The 20,913-nt window shown below is 36.3% G+C and overlaps 1 protein-coding gene across 2 annotated transcripts in view; it reads right to left on the bottom strand.

Annotated features, from left to right (window-relative positions):
* LOC111043535 (WD repeat-containing protein 47) overlaps nucleotides 1-20,913 on the bottom strand; it is a 248,489-nt gene that overhangs the window by 219,014 nt on the left and 8,562 nt on the right. For both annotated transcript variants that reach the window (XM_039430732.1, XM_039430733.1), the window contains exon 2: nucleotides 7,210-8,733. In XM_039430732.1, the coding sequence (XP_039286666.1) occupies nucleotides 7,210-8,733 (1,524 nt within the window). The remainder of the gene's footprint in view (nucleotides 1-7,209; nucleotides 8,734-20,913) is intronic.

The following is a 20,913-nucleotide window of genomic DNA, read 5'->3' as shown; positions in this document are numbered from 1 at the left end:
TCCCGATTTCTAATTTCCATAATCAAGTCGATAGTGATCCAAGACTTGAGTTTTCGATGGCAGGTGCTTGGCTTAGCAGGCTTTTCAGATTTTTCCTTCAGTTGAGTAATTACTTTTAAAAACTGTGCACAACATGCGTTAACGTCCTGCTGCATTGTGATCCGATCCCATGACTGTACCCTAAGCATCGATCGAAATAAAACCTTATTGAAGTAGGTTTGGAAGGTACGCAATGGCCTGATTTCAACTTGTGGTTGGACTATTTTGCAAAGGACTGGCCAGTGGTCAGTCACATCAGATTTTAAAACCCCCGCGCTGACTGCATTATAGTTTGAATGCTTTATAAAAATGTGATCTATGCATGTCTGAGAATAATCGGTAACTCGTGTTGGTAAGTAGATGCCTTCAGTGAATCCAGCTGCGTACATAATATCTAAGTAGCTGTCTTTGTCATTTCGTACTCTATTATCAGGTTAAAAACAAATATGTGTTTCTATTATTAGTATCTTGATAGAGTGCTTGTAAATCATCGAGAAAAATTTCACAGTTCATAGCTGGACTACGATATATTGAAATGATAGTGTAGTTTCTATTGTTCAGTTTGAACTCAGTTTTCAGGCCTGTCGCCTCGCCCAATTTGTTTTACCATTCAATTCTGAGTTAACATAAACAACGACACCGTCACTCCTATTCCACCCAGCATTAGTACTGTACACATCATAACCCTCTAATTGATTTAAATTTTTATTATTGTCAATCCATGCCTTAGTCAAGGCGATGAGATCAAATTTTACCTTCAAACTCTCCAAGACTATTAAGACCTCATCAATACAGATATTTATCAATTTAGTGGAAATCAATCTTATGAGAAAAAAAAACTTGATGTATTATTTCACTACTCAATGTTTTCCTTCTATAGCAGATTCAATGTGGGGGGTGAAATTTTCAACTCTGCAACAAGTGTCAACTTGGCAGTTCCACACTCTCAATAGACAGGCTAGAGATGCGTATTTTTGCTATGTTCACCTCCCAACTACTAGTCTTCATAAGCTACAAAGTCAAGAATTGTGTACCAGATGTTCCAGACTCAAATTTCATTGATCAATTGTTACAAAATCAAAATTTCACCCCCGACATTGAATTGCTATAACATTAGAAGGAAAACATTGAGTAGTGAAATAATACATAAAATTGAAGAGGAAACAAAGCTCTACAAAGCTCTACGGTGAGCATTCATTTTTACGATGCATTGTTGGAGAGTTGTAGGCCCTGAAACATCAAAAAAATGGATTGAAAGCTGTTATTTTCACAATTTTACACTTTTAAGAGCGTATATCTCGAAAACTGTTGGATATATCACCACAGAACAGATATTGTAGAGAATTTATCAAGCTTCATTTCTGAATAGTTAGTCATGTCGCTTGAAAGCATTTTTCTCAAGATATGAGCAAGTAATATATGAGAAGACTCGTAACTACATTTCTCAGCTATTGATAGAGGAGATTAGGCACGGCGCCGGTGGCGCTAGTAAAAGTTGGTGGAATTGGATAAATCTTTCGGATATTGTATTATGATTATTTTGGAGCTTCCAGAGGCTGAATTGATCCGATATCCTCGACATTATTAGAATTACAGACGATTTTTTGAATATATATCGATAATATATATATATCGATATATTTTTTCCGCCATCTTGTTTTTTTCATGACAAACATTTTTGAGATTGCCATCATGGATATTCTCTTTCTACACATCATTACAAAGAGATTGATACCATTCCCAAGTCTGTACCTTCAAGGAGTCATGAGTTACACGGTCTTCTAATTGTTGGGATTGGCATTTGGTGGAAAAAGCGTGTTTTCCGCTGCAAACAGTACATTTCACTCTTTTTCCGATGACGCTCCAGCCATTAAATATGGACTTGCAGCTCCCAACCAGATGTCATTTTGAAGCTTTGGAAATATTCTACAACACTGTGCCAATAATACTAGTATTTGTCCACTGCGAATACATATACAGAGCGGAAAGTAAAATATTGACCCCGAAAAATGTATGTTTCAAGTTGAATAAATAATGGAAAGAGTTGTCGCAATGAGATGATTCTCTCATTTAAATTAGTCATTTTCATTAGTCTCTATTTTAAATTAGTCATGAAAAAATCGATTTTATAGTTCTCGATTGTTACCTCATGCATATGGAAAAATCTGGTGTGGTACACAACTTTCCTTGCTCATTAATCTATAAGCCTCATTCTTAAACGAGGATAATTTAGGGGAATAACATTATGCCGATTGGCGGCTAAATAATTAAAACTACGATTATACTATTGTTATTGTTTTCAGAGTACATTTTCCTTTGTTTGAATTATGAAATTTGAGGATTTTTCAAAAGTTGTCAAAACAGCTGTTCTACAAATAAAATATCGACATGTGTTCTTTTGAATAAACTGCTCTACCTACCTACCTCACGTACGAGAAGGAGGTTACAAAGTAAATTTCTCAAGGATGGGGTGGACCCCCTGTTAGTTTCTCAGGGAGGAGACTCATGCCAGTTAATAGAGCTGATATATAACTATACAGGGTATGAATTTGAAAAAAATCTGTCCAGTCATTTTTGAGAAAATCATGATTGAATTTAACAAAATTCATTCTTCTCAGGAATATTACGGAGCTCCTGCAATTATCCCAGAAATGAGACTCATGTCAGTTGATAGGGCTTATAAATTTATAAGCTATTTAGGGTATAAATTTGAAGAAAATCGTTAGAGCCGTTTTCGAGAAGACCGTGAAAAACATGGTTTTTTAGCCATTATCCGCCATTTTGAATTGCATTTCATTGAATTTCTTATTGTCGGATCCTCATGGTATAAGGACCTTAAAGTTGAAATTTCAAGTCAATCGGTTAATTAGGAATGGAGTTATCGCGTTCACAGACACACACACACACACACACACCAACACCCAAAAATCATGTTTTTGGACTCAGGGGATCTTGAAACGTATAGAAAACATGAAATTAGGGTACCATAATTTTTTTGGAAAGCTATACTTTCCTTACCTATGGTAATAGGGCAAGGAAAGTAAAAACGCCTCAGAAATCATGCAGATTTTTCTTTGGAGGGCGCTGGAGACCTCATTTTTTGACGTACAGTGCATGAGGATACATCGTTCCAAAGTTGAAAAAACGCACTAAATTTCATAATTTAAAATTTCTCTGTATCCCTTGCACAAGAAAAGTTATAATGGAATGAAATTTTTAAAAAATCAGAAAAAAAGTTTTTTGGGCTTTTGAAGGTTATAACTAAAAAATTATGCGTTTTAGAGGAAAATTTTATCAAACAAAAATAGTGGAGGAAGATTTTAAAAATATTTTAGTCTGAGAAAACGGTCCAATATCTTGAACGGTTATTGAAATACAAGCGATATAGCAAAACCCTGAAAATTTTGGCGGCCATCTTGTTTCCGAGGTGTTTGCCTGTGATTTCGACTTATCATCATCACGATCCTTATTATGCTAGACCTAACGAAGAAATTGAGACATCTTCCACGGCTGTTACTCAAAAATGACCACGATGTGCCTTATTCATGACATTTGCGCCCGGACTAAAATGTAAATGATCAACAAATGACTGAATTAATCAAAATGCTGTGGATAGACAGACTTATTATTAATTGACTTCAGACGGACATCTTCATCTGTAGCATAAAGGAAGTAAATATTACTTGTTTTATCTGTGATCTCTAGGTAGCGCAAGGCGAGAAAACTGAAACTGGACCAAAGTCCCACTAAATCTACATAATTATTAGTCCCATTTGAAATATTCGGAAATTGGAAGTGATCATAAAATTACCACTTTCAGAACGGGAATCGCGACTGACCTTGACTTTTCCGGGATTAAATATTGAGATCAGTTCTTTTTATCTGCACTGTTCGTAAAAATGTATCATTCCAACCTTGAAACTGACCGGGAATTGTAAGTTTTCTATGCAGTGTAGCGGGAATACATTTTCCCTCTTGTCTTGAGAAATAGATTACTTCTCTTGAGAAATGAATGTTTATGTCAGAGTAAGACATACACTGCAGTACTCGTAATTTGATCAACAAAAATACTGTATTTTCCAAAATGTTATTTCAATTGATTTTCAAACTGGAAAACCGGTATTCCTAGAAATAGAACGGAACAACCAGCTCTTAACAAACTGGTGAAACTGTTTTTCACCAAAAAAATATCCTAATCTAAGAAAACTAATTTAAATCCAACAGCTTCTGCACGGTAAGGTTCCACATCAATGTTTGCCCTACTTTACACCCACTCAAGATCTCTGTCAAGTTTATGGTCAAAAATATCTACAGTTATAGCAAGTATACTGTGAGTAACTTGAAAATAGTTATTGCTTACTGAAACTATACAGGCTTATTAGCTATAGATATAGCTAGTGTACATCCCACATGCCTGTTCAAGTGGCAAGGAATAAGCACTCACGAACAATTCTATAGTTATAACGTTATAAGTGTGGTAGAAATTCTTAGTTGAATCCTGATTACTGACCACATGCGTGTGTGAGTGGGACATGCGCATGCGTCATGTGGATTCGCTCTGGTTCGAACTTGCATTAATTGCTACCTTAATTGGCCTGCATCTAATGCTCTGATACTCCCTGGCCAACGTCAATACTAATTAGATGGTATGGCACACACCTAACAGCAGGATAAACAGAGTAGGTTCAAGTCTATATTGAACTGGGAAGTTCAGAAGTATATTCAAGTAACGGCAGTAAATATTTAGGAAGAGGAAGATTGAATTCTTAATTCAGTTCTTGACAAGTTCAACAACATGAGCTACTTGCTGCGAATTGATAGTAATTATTGACCGAACGCAGTGCTTTTTAAATTTTTGAACTTTTAAAATACATTTTTTAAATATTGATAAAACAGTTTTAAACAGAACTCGACGAAAACCTCCTACTTGTATCCAACTGGAATAAGAATTTGCAAATATATAAATGTTGATAAAATTAAATTTAGAACCATAATTTAAATTGTGCATAACATTGTTATGTATATGTGTATAATGTATATTCATACATTGTTCACGATATTTCACACATATAGAGCATGAGTACTATTTTATCATAGAGCCATATGTCACTAAACGCCTTTCCTCATACAGCTGATGCCTCTTCACTAACCAGCTCTCTTATACATGCCTAAGTTTTGTACAACGTGATGTACCGCCCACCACTGCAATATTTTCTCTGTAACGAACTCTCCACTCAATCTCTTTACCTTCTTTTCCAAACACCTACACAAATAATCAAGCAGCCAGCCTCAAAGGTGCGCAATTCTTTTATTTTTCAGAGTCAACGACTTTTTCTTCTTTTCTTCTCTTCTCGACTCGTCTTATTCTTCATCATCTTCTTCTTTTTTCGTCTCTACATCTCTTCTGCCTCACTCATTCCATCGTCTGCTACTTCCAATTTGCCATTATTATTAGTTTTCCTCTTCTTGTTCGCTTTCCTCTCTACTTTTCCTGCATTATGCATGACGAGCACAGTGCATCTTCAGCGAGATGTGACAGTTGGAGGTAAATCCTAACATTATTTACTCATTATTAGCGGCCTACAGAGCCTGTAATGCTCTGGAAAATGCATTCAGGATACAAAATAAGCTTCCTTTCATGAGAGCCAATTTGCATGTTTGCATATTGATGCTTCTGTGATCGAAATTGGTAGTTCGTGCTAATTTATGAACTTGATTACTATATGTACTCTAGTTCTTCAATATGTAATAATTTGTCCAAGAATATGAGGTTATTTTCAGACTGAATGAATCGAGTTCATTTAATCGAATCATATTTTATTTAATAAATTGAATTCTAGAACCACACAAGACTTTTAATTGTTTTAGTTTACATTTAAAAACCGATTTCTTTCACAGGAAATCATTAATAATGCATAAAGCTGAATGTAATCAGAGCGCAGAGAGTAGTTTCAAAATTAAACAATATTTTTTGGAGTATTGGACAATTTAATGCCGAATTGAAGGATCCAATCACAATGTATGGTTGTTCTTTCCTACACTCTATGGAGAAAAGAAATTTAATAAATTTTATTGAAAAATAAATTTTAGGGTGTTTTCCTATTTTACTTGTTTGAAATCTATCCACTACTATTTTGCAGAGATTCATAACGTGGCCGTATTAATCAATGTAATTAATATGTAATATAATATTATCACGATGATAATGATAATGCCTTTCCATTTTAAAGTGGTGGTACTATCCAATGTAAATTCATCAAAATAACAACTTTGTTGTTAAATAATTACGGTATGCTTGCTGTTTTGCCTATGAGTAATGTTAATAGAGTTATAATTATTATTTAACGAAAATCCCAAATAAATGCTGCAAATCACCCCGAAGACCTCTGAAACTGCAGACATTGACAACAGGGTTAACAGCTGGATGGAAATTCGATGAGAACTACTATCCAAAAATTAGTTGCCAGGCCCGGGAATCGAACCCGGTACCTCCCAATTGCCAGTCAGGAATGCTTACCTTACACCAAACTGACAATCCTTGGATAGCAGCGCTCATTTTATACGAAGCCACAGCGGCCGACCAGTTACAGATGGAATTAAATAGAGAATGCATTTATTCAAATGCTAATTAATATATAATTATTATTAAACGAAAATCCCAAATAAATGCTGCAAATCACCCCGAAGACCTCTGCCAGTTTGGTGGCAGGGTATTGTCAGTTTGGTGTAAGGGTAAGCATTCCTGACTGGCAATTGGGAGGTACCGGGTTCGATTCCCGGGCTGGCAACTAATTTTTGGATAGTAGTTCTCATCGAATTTCCATCTAGCTGATAACCCTGTTGTCAATGTCTGCAGTAGCAGAGGTCTTCGGGGTGATTTGCAGCAATTATTTGGGATTTTCGTTAAATAATAATTATAATATCAATTAGCATTTGAATAAATTCATTCTCTATTTAATTCCATCTGTTAATAGAGTTACTCTATGTTAATAGAGTAAGCATGAGAGTAGAATAAGTGAGAGTTATCCTTCAAAAAAAATTATCAACTAGGTATTTGAATGATTAAGTGAAAACTTACTTGTGCTGCAAAGTTCTACAATTGAAAATTGGAGAAAAGGGAAACTTAAGATGCAAAGTTGACTACTGTAGCTATAAAGAAGAGTGACTGACCTGTGGGTGTCGTCTGTACCGGCACTGTCGTTGAACCGCTGCTTGTGGCGCTGGTACTCCTTCAGCAGATCGCCATCAAAGCTGTTATCAGTGAGCAGCAGAGTGGGACACGCCGAAACAACCGACGTCTTTTCCGATAGTGAATCGCGTCGCGACGAACGGGCCGTTGTCGAATTTGACGCCGAGGCCGACCGATGTTCGGGGGTGGAGGCGTTCGAGGGCAGGGGTGCAGCGACAGGGGTGGAGTGAGCTACAGGAGGAGGTTTTTTGTCAGGTGTTTTGGGCCGGTTGTCATTAGTCGGCGGTGTTTCCGAAATTGAGGGAAGTTGAAACTCAGTGAAACTGCTGCTCAGAAACACATCGTTATCGTTATCAAACAACCTATCCACCGACGTATTCATCAGTTTGTTACTTTTGTGTCCCGTAAGATGGAAACTAGCGAACGATGACCGAGACATGACCGAATCTGGTAGAATATCGCCGGTGGACAATGCCATCAGCGCGGCTTTCGACACACGCGCCGACGAACTGCCTTCCAGTGTGGGCAACAACGATCTCGACATTATATCAGCTGCTGATCGCGGTCTCGTGAACGGCATTGCCGAGTGAGGGAATGTCTTTGGTTTGATAGGAGTCACCAGCATATGCTCGGTCCACGATGTCTCCAGACTGGGTCTCTCCAGCCTCTCCACATCCACGTTCAGCGTCCGCTGCTCGAACGGCACACTGAACGTATCGGGAGGTATGCTCTGCAACCACGATAGTAAACTTAAATCCGAATCACTGAACCCCGCCGACCCATCCAGCAGACGCGAAAAATTCATTTCAGTGTTGTGTGATTCTTTGGAACCGGTCGCTTTGGCTTGACAGTAGTTGACACACGACTCATACAGAACGCCCTTGATGATGAGCTGAACGAGCCGATCGTTTTTGGCTGTGTGGTTGATGGGTATGGTGACACCCTTGTCCGTCTTGCGGTCTCCAGGTAGGAACTTTTCGACTAGAGGGAAAACATCGCGGAAACACTGGACGCGGGCATTGCTCGGGTTCCAGTCCTTGTAGTGGAGGTGGTCGGTAAGGCGGGGGAGGGTCAGCAGCAGACAGAAGTTAGAGTAGTCTTCTTTGGTGGGTGCCACTTTTTCCAGCTCCCCTAACACTTTGACAACTTCTTCGACAGCACTATCGACACCCCCTCCACTGAGGTTGGCTTCAGACTTGATGCACAACAACTCGATGTACTTGTGTCGCAACACGGTGTACTTGAACCGCCGCATGTCGAAGGCGGCCAGGGTCTCCAGTGGTTGGATGAACTCGAGCACGTCGTCCCACTGGCCGTCGAGCACCAGCTGCCGCAGGAACAGGATGTCGTCCGAATAGGCACCATTGATGACGCCAGTCTCCCGCTCGAGGGACAGCTGCGATATGTGCAGCTCTCTATTGTGCAGGAACTCGAGCGCCAGTCGCACCACGTCCTCCTCACGTAGAGTCAGGTGTGCCGACGGCATTGCCTGACTCACGCGCAGTCTAAGACACACAAAACATACACATCCCATTAGTTGATCAGTGACAATCAATTTGATTACTAGAGTGTTATTTACGTTGAGAGCAATCACAACACTTGCGGAAAGAAAGAGGAAGGATGCAGCCCAAAACTGTTCCCATTCCAATTTACACAACTCAGTCTAAAATTTACCTCAAGCTATAATTTGAGTTACACGATTCACATAACAAACAAGTAAATGAACAAATTTTGAAATTATAAATTGTTAAAATGAACATCAGATATGAGGATCCACAGATGAACAATAAAAAGCCGTGTGAGTCACACTGACACTATTTTCTTCTTTTTTGCAGTATGATTCATTGAATGAGGTTAGATTAATTCAGAAACAAAGATAAATAATTAATGAATCAGAGCAATGAAGATATTCAGTTATGAACAAAGTAGCAGATTAAAGAATAGTTATTAGCTGCAAAATCACTCCCTGATGGTTCAGGTCCATTCATCTTTAACTATCACCAATTAAACAAGTATGACGGTGAAATAATTCCTGGAAATGATAATTCGACTTGGCATCAGCCTCTCATCACATCTGTACAAGAAACCAATCATTTTGGACGTCCAAGTGAGGATAGCTATAGAATAAGAAGTACCTATATTTTTCTATGAGATTAGAAAATATTTTTGTTATTTAAAAATACCGCGGTGAATTGGATTAAATTGAAGAGTTTGATCATATTGAAGGTGAAATTTGGTGAATTTATATCGGTGATATGAAGGTAAGAGGTTAATCGTTCGTAGAATTACACAGAGAATTTGGAATACGAAATCTACAGTTGAGATATTTTTGAGTTGACAGGTATTATGATGGTGCAGCATTGTATGGAAATTTTATAAATTTTCTCAAAGCACCCCTTCTCAATGAATAAACTCAAACTGCCATTAAAAAAGGATAATAGAAAATCGAAGCTGAAAAACAATGGAAGCAACAAGTCTGAGCCATACTATTCAGAGAGAGTTTCAGGGTTTCAGAAGGATACGCCTTTTCCAGTGAAATAAGCACGTGAGCGCACACGTGGCATGAACTAAAAGTAGTAAGAGGTGGACGAAATGGAATAGGATTAGGAGGAGGAGGAGGAGGAAGGGAGTGAAAAGGCTGGCTAGAGACACAAATCACCCTACGCCAATCGTTATTCGAATGCAAAAAGTTTTGCTCTGCTAAGCATGTAAATAAACTTCACTCGTTGCCTTCAATAAGAATTCACTCATTCCGAAAAAAACTAATTGCGTTTTTCTGGAAAACAAGATAAAGCGCTTGTTAATTGTTATGTATCTGGAACTTGAATCAAGACCTGCATTTTAGTCGAGTGACTGCCCAAGTTTGTGATAAACTGGAAAAAAGTCTCTGAGATATATTTACGGCCCAATTAAGTGATGGAGGATGGGTACTCACTAACGATAAGACTCAAAGATGGAGCAAAAAGTTGGTTCTATACAATGTTTTTTTCCATATGTAAAACTGTAGAATGAAGGGAGAGAATATACGGTACGAGAAGGAATAACACGAAACAAAAAGGGTTTCCGATCAAAACAAGAATGAAGGAGAGAGAATTTTCTGGCTGTCTGTAGCAGACATATTGACTTTAGTATTTTCCTGTGCCGGTAGATAATCAATGTTGACACTTTGAACGACTGCCACAAATGAAGGATTATTTTTGATGTGGCGTTCGTTTGAGTGGGAACTGAAATACACCTCTCCAAATAGACAAGCAACTGAGATACGTCTACTGGGGGTCCAGTGACAAGGGGATCAAGAGGTAACGGAAGTGCAGTATGTAGCAAGCTATTTTCAGAGACTCTCCCACTTCAACTGAAAATAATCGTTTTCCAGAGGGGTCGTGATACTAAAAATGCTCTGCTAAACTTGATGTGACATTTCTGAAGGGCAATAGACCTTCCAGAAAGGATTATAACAATTTATTGTCATATGGTTTGTGATCTTATCATCGATAGTTCCTGTTTTCTTTCTTTCAAGTTTTATTTAAAGCTTTATTTGTTAACAACTCAAATAAAATCAAGTTTTATTCAATGACAACACTTAAATAACAAATTCAGTTACACAAGTGATATTACAGATCATTGAATACAATACTGTTTGCTTAAGAATGCTGTTGAATGACATGCTGAGGGAGATAATAAATGTATTTTATTCGTACTGATACACTCCATATTTAGAAAGGAAAAATTATGTGAATGTTACATTATTGTAGTGCTTATGAATAAAATTACATATTGTTAATTGGAAATTCTTTGATCAATCATAAAACCACAAAGGGTAAAAGTTTATTTACAATATTATTTCAATAATCACTGGAATCAGCAAAATCAGTTTCAACTAGAATCTTCAACAACTTCGGAAATAACTGATAGAATATCATTGAATAATATATTTTTAATAAAGGAACAATTATTGTGAATATTAAATTCAATAATAAAATTAAATTGAAAATCATCAGTAAGGATGGATTACAGGGTCATAACCTCTTCTAGACTATTTTATTGAGCTGCACCAACTATCTTAAATAATACTTCCTAGCATCTAAGATGATCTCAGATTATTAAATTTATATCAATCAACTAGCCGTCAGGCTCGCTTCGCTCGCCATATCCGTCTAGCCAGGGGGCTACGCCCCCTGGACCCCCGACTGGATCGTCCAAGAATGAAATCAGCAGGCTCGCTTCGCTCGCCTACATTTTTCGCCTAGCATTTTCATCATATGTTAGGACGATCCAGTCGGGGGCCCAGACTAAACGTCTGGTTAAACGGATATGGCGAGCGAAGCAAGCCTGACGGCTAGTAATATAATATTCCCAGGAATAGCTCTGATTGAAGTAGCAGTGCCCAATCAATTTTTCCGCGATAAATGCATTTCAATCTTCAACTTGGTGCCAACCTAACAAAGTCAACTCAACTTAGTGCCAACCTGACAAAATTTTTAATTTAGTTAGCGGAACAACTGTTCCGAAGAGGTACTCTCTCTAGATTATAGTTCTATATTAACATATGGTATGGACATTTCAATTATAATTTTAAGATATTGGAATAAGAAGAATATACATGCTAAAAGACGAACTTTAAACCCTTAAAAACCACTCTTAGAGTTAAAATATCGCCAAAAGATTTCTTAGTGCGCCTCTAAAGGGCCAACTGAACATACCTACCAAATTTGAACGTTTTTGGTCCAGTAGATTTTTAGTTCTGCGAGTGAGGAGTGAGTCAGTCAGTGAGTGAGTGCCATTTCGCTTTTATATATATATTAATCAATAATCCTTTACTGTCATAAAACACAAAGTGTTGAAACAAACGTCAAAGATATGATAAAATTAAAAACAGTCTGAAAAATTGGTTCAACAAAATTGGCAAATAGTAATAAATTGAAATAAATAACTTTGGTGTAACTTTATCAATAGAATTCTCGATCAATAATATTCCCCCATTCATTCAAATGGCAAACTAGAATGATAAGATAGTGTTACATAAATACTAAGAACAGAAGAGAAAATACATTCAATATGGGCAGAGAAGCCTTCCTTGGTTTTTCGCCAATTTTAATACCGATTTTGAAAACATCAAACAAAACTCGAGATGAAATAAACAGCAAATAAAAATTACAGACTCTAGTTATCCTAGAGGCAAACTGTAATGAGGATTACTTGTCTCAAAGTACTAAATTACAGCACAAATCAAGGCGGTAATGAACGAAGCAATCATGTAGTTTCCTACTGTAACAACGCCTCTCAACGTTCATTAAACTCAACTTGAAGTAACCGGCTACAAGACATGTGATTAGAATAAAATTGGTGAAGAGCGTATTTGAAGAGAAGTCTAGTGAAAGTGAAACTACAGCCTAGCAAAGGAAGACTGCTGATCCCAGAAGGAGGAAAATCCCCCAATTGTTGGACGAAAATCGAAAGTGGACAAACATGCATCGATAGCATGTATCATGCATATCCATCATATGAACATCTTAGCCTACTTGAATTTGTTGATCCGCAGTTCCTAAAATGTTTACACCAAACATAAATAACCATATAATGTAAAGTGTGATAATAATTATAAGTTGTTGTATCACCATTGAATTGAGTATAACTTTGATGAAGTGTGACAATTTGAAATAAATAAATATGTGTTCCAACTTCTAGATCAGTTTCAGTTAGACTTTCTAAATATTGGTATCATTGTAGATATTATTTTTGAAATCAATCATATTGATTGGAAAGCTAATATTACTGAAAATTGAAATACAAAATGATTGAATGAAATAGTGTCTAATTAATTTGCATGAGATGAAATCTAATTTTAGAAAGTGGATTTTTTTAGGTTTCAATCAAAATTCTATTTCATTGTCATTTGAAGTACAGTACAACAGAAATAGAGACAATTTGCAATACAGTAAGCACCGATTATCCGGACGCCCACTGAGTGATATAAAAATTAGAATTTTCTAAAAAAAGAATTTATTCAGTATTTTAAGCGGCTGATTGGTTCACCGCAATCAAAGTTCAGTATAATATTTTAATGAATGAAAGACTTTATGTTACTGTGCCTTATTAAATTACATAACTATTCTATTTTAAATAGAATGTGAATTGAAGATAAGGGTGTACAGGTCATATTACATGCATAACATACTACTCAGTAGTGTAGGCCACAATTCAAAGTTTTAATTAAATCTACACTTGAGAGCTAAAATCTATTATCCGGATTATCAGTTACCTGGACACTGCGATGACATGCATCAGTCCGGATAATCGGTGCTCTACTCTAATTATTTTGATCTCTGACCACCTTGAGCCTTTAGCAAGGAAATGTATAACACTGTGTCGTCTTTGATCTCATTCTTCAACTTGCAATTCCTCAATAAACTATAAAACTGGATTTATTTGAACAATAATATTATATTGATTAAGGTGATTATATAGAGTTTAATACAAGGAATGCTAACCATTCTACAATTGATTTTGATTGGTGGTGGTCAATATGAATCAAGCAATTGGTACTGAAATTGATTCAGTTAGTACTTTGAAAATAAGTGTTTTTGAAATTACAAAATACATGACTACATTAAATCAGAATTATTATTTCAGGTAAATCAACAATAGAACATAAAAGAAAATAAACCAACACACAAAACACCAATAGTCAAGAATAAAACATATTTCGGTTGTTTTGGATAATTGTCTAATGTTTGGGTAAACCGTTTTCAATCAACTGCAAAGAAAAGTAGGCACCAGTGACAAATGCTACCGCCGACCAACCGGCAATCGAAGGCAACGAGTATCGGAGTCTAGCAATGCTTCCTCGACCCAGACCCAACTTGCTAGCGACTCCGTCAATGACCGGAAGACGGGGAATGGGATTCTCCCCACAGGGACGTTGGTAGTAGTAGTGAGACTCGGCAGCACGCATTTGCATCCTAGTTGGCTTCTGTTGAATCACCATCGAGCAGTAATTGGCCACCTTTTCCGAAATTTTCCGCATACCATCATCCTGGGGCACATTTGGACCTTGAATACCTTCTTTATCTTCAATTCCACTAGTACCTTGAATCTCTTCTGTAGCAGGAATCTCACTAACAGCTCCACTACACGGTTTACACACTTTTGAATGTTCATCTCCTTCAGTAGTTGATGTCATAAGATTTACATTTGTATTTTCCTCAGGAAGTTTTTTAGAATCTTCAGGAATAATGGTTTTTGAAGCTGTATCTTCTTTAGGTACTGTTTTAGGTTTTGAGTGATCGTAGACCTCATCATCGCTATCGTCTACATACATTTTCTTGTTTTTATTTTTACCAGAATCGTCACGTTTCTTTAAAAGCAACTCAGACAACTTCATGTTTTCTATGTTGAGCTCAAATTGGTTAACGGAAATTAGAATTATTAGGCACACTGAGAAACTAACTAGACTTTTTTCTTAATATTCAAAGTTATGCCAATTCTCATTCACAATAAAGAGTAAATAATTAATTTAACCTCAAAAACCAAAATTTTGTACCAACTTTGGTTGAACTATTCTGAACAAATCTCCAACATCTGATTTGGGAATTCAATAGAAGATGAGAGATTGAGAAGCAGGAATTATCAGATTTTAAATGATCACACAGCTGAATTAGGAAGCAGCAGTAGAAACTACTTTACAAGAGCACGAATTTTTTTTCAAACCTAATTTTAAAATTCACATCAAGAAATGCCATGAATTTTCAAAAAGTACCTTTGTGAATTATTGAAATAAAAGTCAACCTGAGCAATCTATTTAACATTGAAAATAAATAAAATTCTAGCATTATTTTCACTTTGAGATCGCCGTTCTATGATTGTGTAGTGTGTGCATATTCTATTGTCAGCTGTCGTTTACCAATGCTTTCAAATTCTCATGACAGGAACTCCAGAACTAAAAAAGTAATAACATAATGTAGAAATAGTCCAGTCAAGGAAAGATTATAGAAAGAAAAGTTGGGAAGACACTTTTTGACCCCGCAGTTCTGTTTAGGGTAGTTAGGAGGTAAACATATCAAAAGTTCCCTCCCCTACCCATTGTGCTAAGGGGGTGGGGGTGGTTTAAAGGTACCATTTTTTTGTTTCTCGCATAAAACTCAAAAAATATGTCTCCTAACGGGAACTTGACTGTCATATAACAAATTAAAGCTTACATAATTTCCCACAATATTCATTCTACAACTTTTTTCATATCTCTACTAGTTTTCGAGATATCCGCTCTTGAAGGTGTGACATTATTTAGAAAAACCACGTTTGCCACCATTTTTTTTCTATTTTTGCTGTTATAACTTTTTAAAAATCGACGGAAAAAATCCATACTGATTATAAGCTTATATGGCATTAAATTCTCTTCAATTTGATGTATGATTTCACGCTTTTACGAATTTCCCTACACCTTTTATAGCATTTTTAGTGTTGAGTGTGAAATCTCAATTTTTGCAACAATAGACCAATTGACAAAGGAATTTGGTGGGAATCTTTTAAACGAAATTTTTGACTTTGCAGCTTTGTTGAGACTAGTTAGGAGGAGAACATATCAAAAGTCCCCATTCCCAACTCATGTGCTAAGAGGATGAAGGGTGGTTTAAAAGTTGCATTTTGCAGCGTTTTGCTTCCACGCTCATATCTAGAGAACAATGCGTTCAACCGACTGAAATAACTATTCAAAAATGAAGCGTGATAAATTCTCTATACTTTTTGTTGAGTGGAATTCTGTGATATTCCCGCGCAACAGTTCCCGAGATATTCGCTCTTGAAGGTGTGTAATTGTCAAATAAATAACAAAATTGTAAATTGTTAATAAATAACAGGTTATTATCCAATGCTTTGCTCTTTCAGGTCTTATACCTCTCCAACAATGCATCATAAAATCTGATGCTTATCGTAGGTTTGTCGAGCATTGAATTCTCTTTGTAATGATGTATTATTTCACTATTCCAAGTTTTCCTCTCATTGTTATAGCAGCTTCAATGTAGGGGGTGAAATATTAATTGCTGCAAAAAATTGATCGTTTGACCATGACTTTTGAAGGGGGAGTCAGTGACACAATTTTTGACTTTGCAGCTCAATTTGGACTAAAAGTGCGCATCTTTATCTCCTCTTTGAAGGTGTGGAGCCGCTGAGTTAACACTTATTGCAGCAATGGAAATTTCACCCTCTACATTGAAGCTGCTATAACAATGAGAGGAAAACTTGGAATAGTGAAATAATACATCATTACAAAGAGAATTCAATGCTCGACAAACCTACGATAAGCATCAGATTTTATGATGCATTGTTGGAGAGGTATAAGACCTGAAAGAGCAAAGCATTGGATAATAACCTGTTATTTATTAACAATTTACAATTTTGTTATTTATTTGACAATTACACACCTTTTGTACATATTTTTTGAGTTTTATGCGAGAAACCAAAAAATGGTACCTTTAAACCACCCCCACCCCCTTAGCACGGGGGGTGGGGGTGGGACTTTTGATATGTTTACCTCCTAACTACCCTAAACAGAACTACGGGGTCAACAATTGTCTTCCCAACTTTTCCCCCTATACCCTTTTTTGAGCATTCATTGCCTGAACTAAAATCACTTTTAATATATATTTTTAATTTGATCACAATCTTAAAATACTGTTGCAACTGAAAACTACAGAAAAGACAGCACTCCTAGCCTATAACCCCATTTTATAGATGACGGAAGATGACACTAGATACGAAACGCAAGATTGCACTTTGAAATCACAACGTAAGAGCAGCAGCAAATTTTTTTCACGGTAGCTGGCTGTTGAACAACCGAAAAGTGAAGATTTAATTCGTTGAGGTGGCTTTCTCTTTCAATATGTCATTACACTACTCAATAGTACAATCTACCAACAAAAAGACTGAACATATCTTTCATCAGTATCAGAACCAGTTGTTTAAAAAAATGGAGCAAAATGTCTCCCAGAACAATAATAGCAGGAATGCAACTGAATTTACAACAATATCTTGAATCTCCAGTAGTAACTAAACGACAATCTCCAGCAGTTTGACCTAGATGACAATAAACTATCGGTAGACTTCAGCAATAGCTTGAACTATATAAGAAGCAATAACCCTATTTCGGACTTTTTAATGTTTCTGAATTTGGGGAAAAAAGATACAAGACATTCTTAGTTTTCTCCCGATCTGTGCTATTTTGTAAAAATAAATAACTACAATGACAATAACCATAAAATCTATATTGAGAATAGAATCAAGGCGACAGATTCGTTGAAAATAGAAATAATCAGGATTTAACAACAGAAAAACTTAATCTATAATTCACTAATACTAGAGAACAAATAACTAATCTACAGAATTTACAGTTGTATTCTCTTTGATACAACCGAATACTAATTCATTCAACCGAGTAAACGAAATCTATAATATTCTATGACAATAATAAAAATTGAAAAGCAAAACTTGTATGAACTGCATAGATAGATGAGGTATTGAATTGAATTGGTAAGTAAAGTAACTCAACTTGACATTATGTCATCATTTCTAACAATATTAGAAATGAATCAATAATTTATAAATTTCAAATTCTTATTTATACCATTGCCAACAATAGATTCTTTGGTAATGAAAAATTGAGAAAACTTATACATTATCTATTTAGATATTATTTCTTTTATGAAATCTCCAACTGTTAATATTGTCAACAATCAACTTTCGTGATAACACATTATGAAAAGTGAACGTTTGAGTTGAACGATCGCACGATCGAACAAAGTCACATGGGACCTTGCTAACAGCTGAGATCGAAGGTCACGCGACGCTCATCAGAGGTCAAGGTGCTTGCTTGCTCTGGCTGGATCCACTGCTATCAAACAGCGAAAGTTGTCTGCAGGTTGCAACTCCCCCCTCTCCTACCTCACTGCCTTATCAGAATGTGTGTCAACTTTCCGGCTTCTCAAAATCGCCCATCGCCCATCATGCTTCTATAATAACGGCCCTGTCCTTTTATGACACCCCATAGTCATAATGATCCAACAGGTTGTCTCTTTTGTACGAGAAAGTGTCTGGTTTGTTTGACTACTCCTAGTTAGCCTTCATTCTCTGTTATTTTAATATTATTTTTTATTCGCTAAAACCTGTCCGTGAATCAAATGCTGGAAACTTTTCCGTAACTCATCACGAATCCCCACAGTAGACTTTATGCTAATTTTGTGCCAGATTAGAAGTTGTTGTCGTATGTTAAAATGCAAAACGAAATAGGAAAATTCATTTTCGAGTTTCTTTCAACAGATAACGGCACCACATTCAGTTTATTTATCATCGCTGAACGATTTGAACTTTGGCCACTTTGATTGCAAGCATTTTATTTGCATGATGGTTATTTAATATTTTCAGTCGATATTTTCCTCTAATTGAAAGTGAAAGAGAACTGTATCTCTGAACAGAAGAGTTATTTATGCATTGCTTCGAATACATGCTCCCCCAATACAATTAATAAGGATACATCATGCATCCGTTGTAAAAACTTCCCTCTAGCAAATATTCAATCCTAAAATAGCATGTTCCAATTCCTTAAAACATGGCCACTAAGTCTTTAAATATCATATTTCCTCTCATTTATTCCCATGTGCAACTAAATCAAGGATGTATTATTGGAATCTTAATAAATAGAGCCCTGGTATGCGAATTAATTATTGGTTGAATCAAATATTTGAATTTGTTTCGAGATTTAAATGGATAACAAAGATTGGGTTTATACAGAAAAACGAATACAGCTATAATCAGATTATATCGATCTGCAATACTGAAATAGTACACATTTGTGATTTGTGAGTAAACTAAAAATGAATAGTCTAATTTCTGATGACTATTACTTAGAACAAAACAATGTTAAGATTACTTATCTTGGAAACTAACTAATTATTTTAACAACTGTTACCATGGAGAATGAATTACCACTGATAACGCAAAAAGAACTGCAGGCAAATAACTCAAATCCAAGAATACTGAAGTATTTGTTTCGGGTGAATGTACAAGTAGATCAAGGCACAGGACTTATACGAATCATCCATATGCATCACCATGTCTATCCATGGAATCCATCCATAATTTCCGTGATGCAAATTATTTATTATTATGTAGATGATAGGAGATTTGCGACCCGGTCGGTAGGACACAAATTACTGCCTCCAGGCTCCGCGGCTATAGTGAGATTCACTTTTACCTGTCAGCATAGCAATGCTTCACATTCAAATCATGCTGACAATTTGAAGTGAATATATAAAATGCTGATGTTAAGTGGACTGGAGACCTGTCCTGCTTATTGCTGCCATTTCTTGTAACTGTACGTTACACTCAACTCGAGTGTGTGCTACTGCACAGTATGTGAATGCGGATTCTACGGTTGTTTGCAACATCAATTGAAAATGACCTGACAGATTAAATACATTGGAAAAATGAATATATTTCTGTTGTAAAAAACGAAAGACTTCATTAAAGTTTTATAAAAAAAAACTAAATTTGTGAGTTACATTAGTTGCATTAGATTAGAGTTGAATATAGAATGATAATTAATTTTTACTTTCCTTGCCCTATTACCATAGGTAAAGAAAGTATTGCTTTCCGAAAAAAATTGAGGTACCCCAATTTCTAAATTTCTATACGTTTCAAGGTCCCCTGAGTCCAAAAAGAGGTTTTTGGTAATTGTGTGTGTGTGTGGTGTGTGTGTGTGTGTGTGTGGTGTGTGTGTGTGTGTGGTGTGTGTGTGTGTGTGTGTGTGTGTGTGAAAACTTGAAAATTAACCGCCTACAACAACTAACCTACATACGAGAAGTGACACTGATGAAAAAAGCAACAGCAAACATCCACACAGTTCCTCCAAAACAAAACTAGAAGACTTCTTATTAGTCGAAAATTCCATCCCAACTTGAAAGAAAGCAAACAACAACAACAACAATCTCACTCCTCATTCACATGACAAACGTTTCGTAGTCATGCGATAAAATTGATGCTTTTAAATCCCCTTTTAAAAAAGCAGTTCTGAAATTCTTGTAGCGGATATTCGGCGATTAGGAGGTGAAAATAATTAATGTCTACAATAAGAATCGTGTGTGTTTCTAATCAGTTGGGTATTCATTCTCCAAAACGCGTTTCTAACATACATCCCAGATTCTCTTTTCCTGGAATACTAATTACTAAAACCCAAAACTCGGCAATTATTGGACATTGAATTGTATTAATTGCATTTTTTTACTTTGCAATTTCTCTGGAAATCTAGCAGATTACTCATCCCTAGGTGGGGTGGAGAACTAATCTTCCATATGTCATTTCGGATTGAAGATAGTTTTTCAGACCTCATATACACTCTCTTATTAACCCTACCATAACACTATCACTAGTGTAACTTGGTGAAAAATCAGCTGATGTGTGGACTATTAATTGCATGCCTCATTGAATGCAATTTTTATGCACTATTGATTGCATGCAATAACGCATGCAATTAATAACTAAAATAACATAGTATTGTCTCTCGACCTTTCTCTGCTTTGAACTCGGTCTGACCTGTTGCCAGTAAGTCTTGAAGGAGATTAGCTTTTGATGTTTGCATTTTTGATACACCAACCCCAACAGCCATTAGCTGTTTTCACACCGATATCACGCCGACACGA

The sequence above is a fragment of the Nilaparvata lugens genome, chromosome 6 (genome assembly GCF_014356525.2).
Source record: "Nilaparvata lugens isolate BPH chromosome 6, ASM1435652v1, whole genome shotgun sequence".
NCBI lineage: Eukaryota > Metazoa > Arthropoda > Insecta > Hemiptera > Delphacidae > Nilaparvata > Nilaparvata lugens.
The sequence above is the reverse complement of the archived record's forward strand: the minus strand, read 5'-3'. Positions and strand labels throughout refer to the sequence as shown.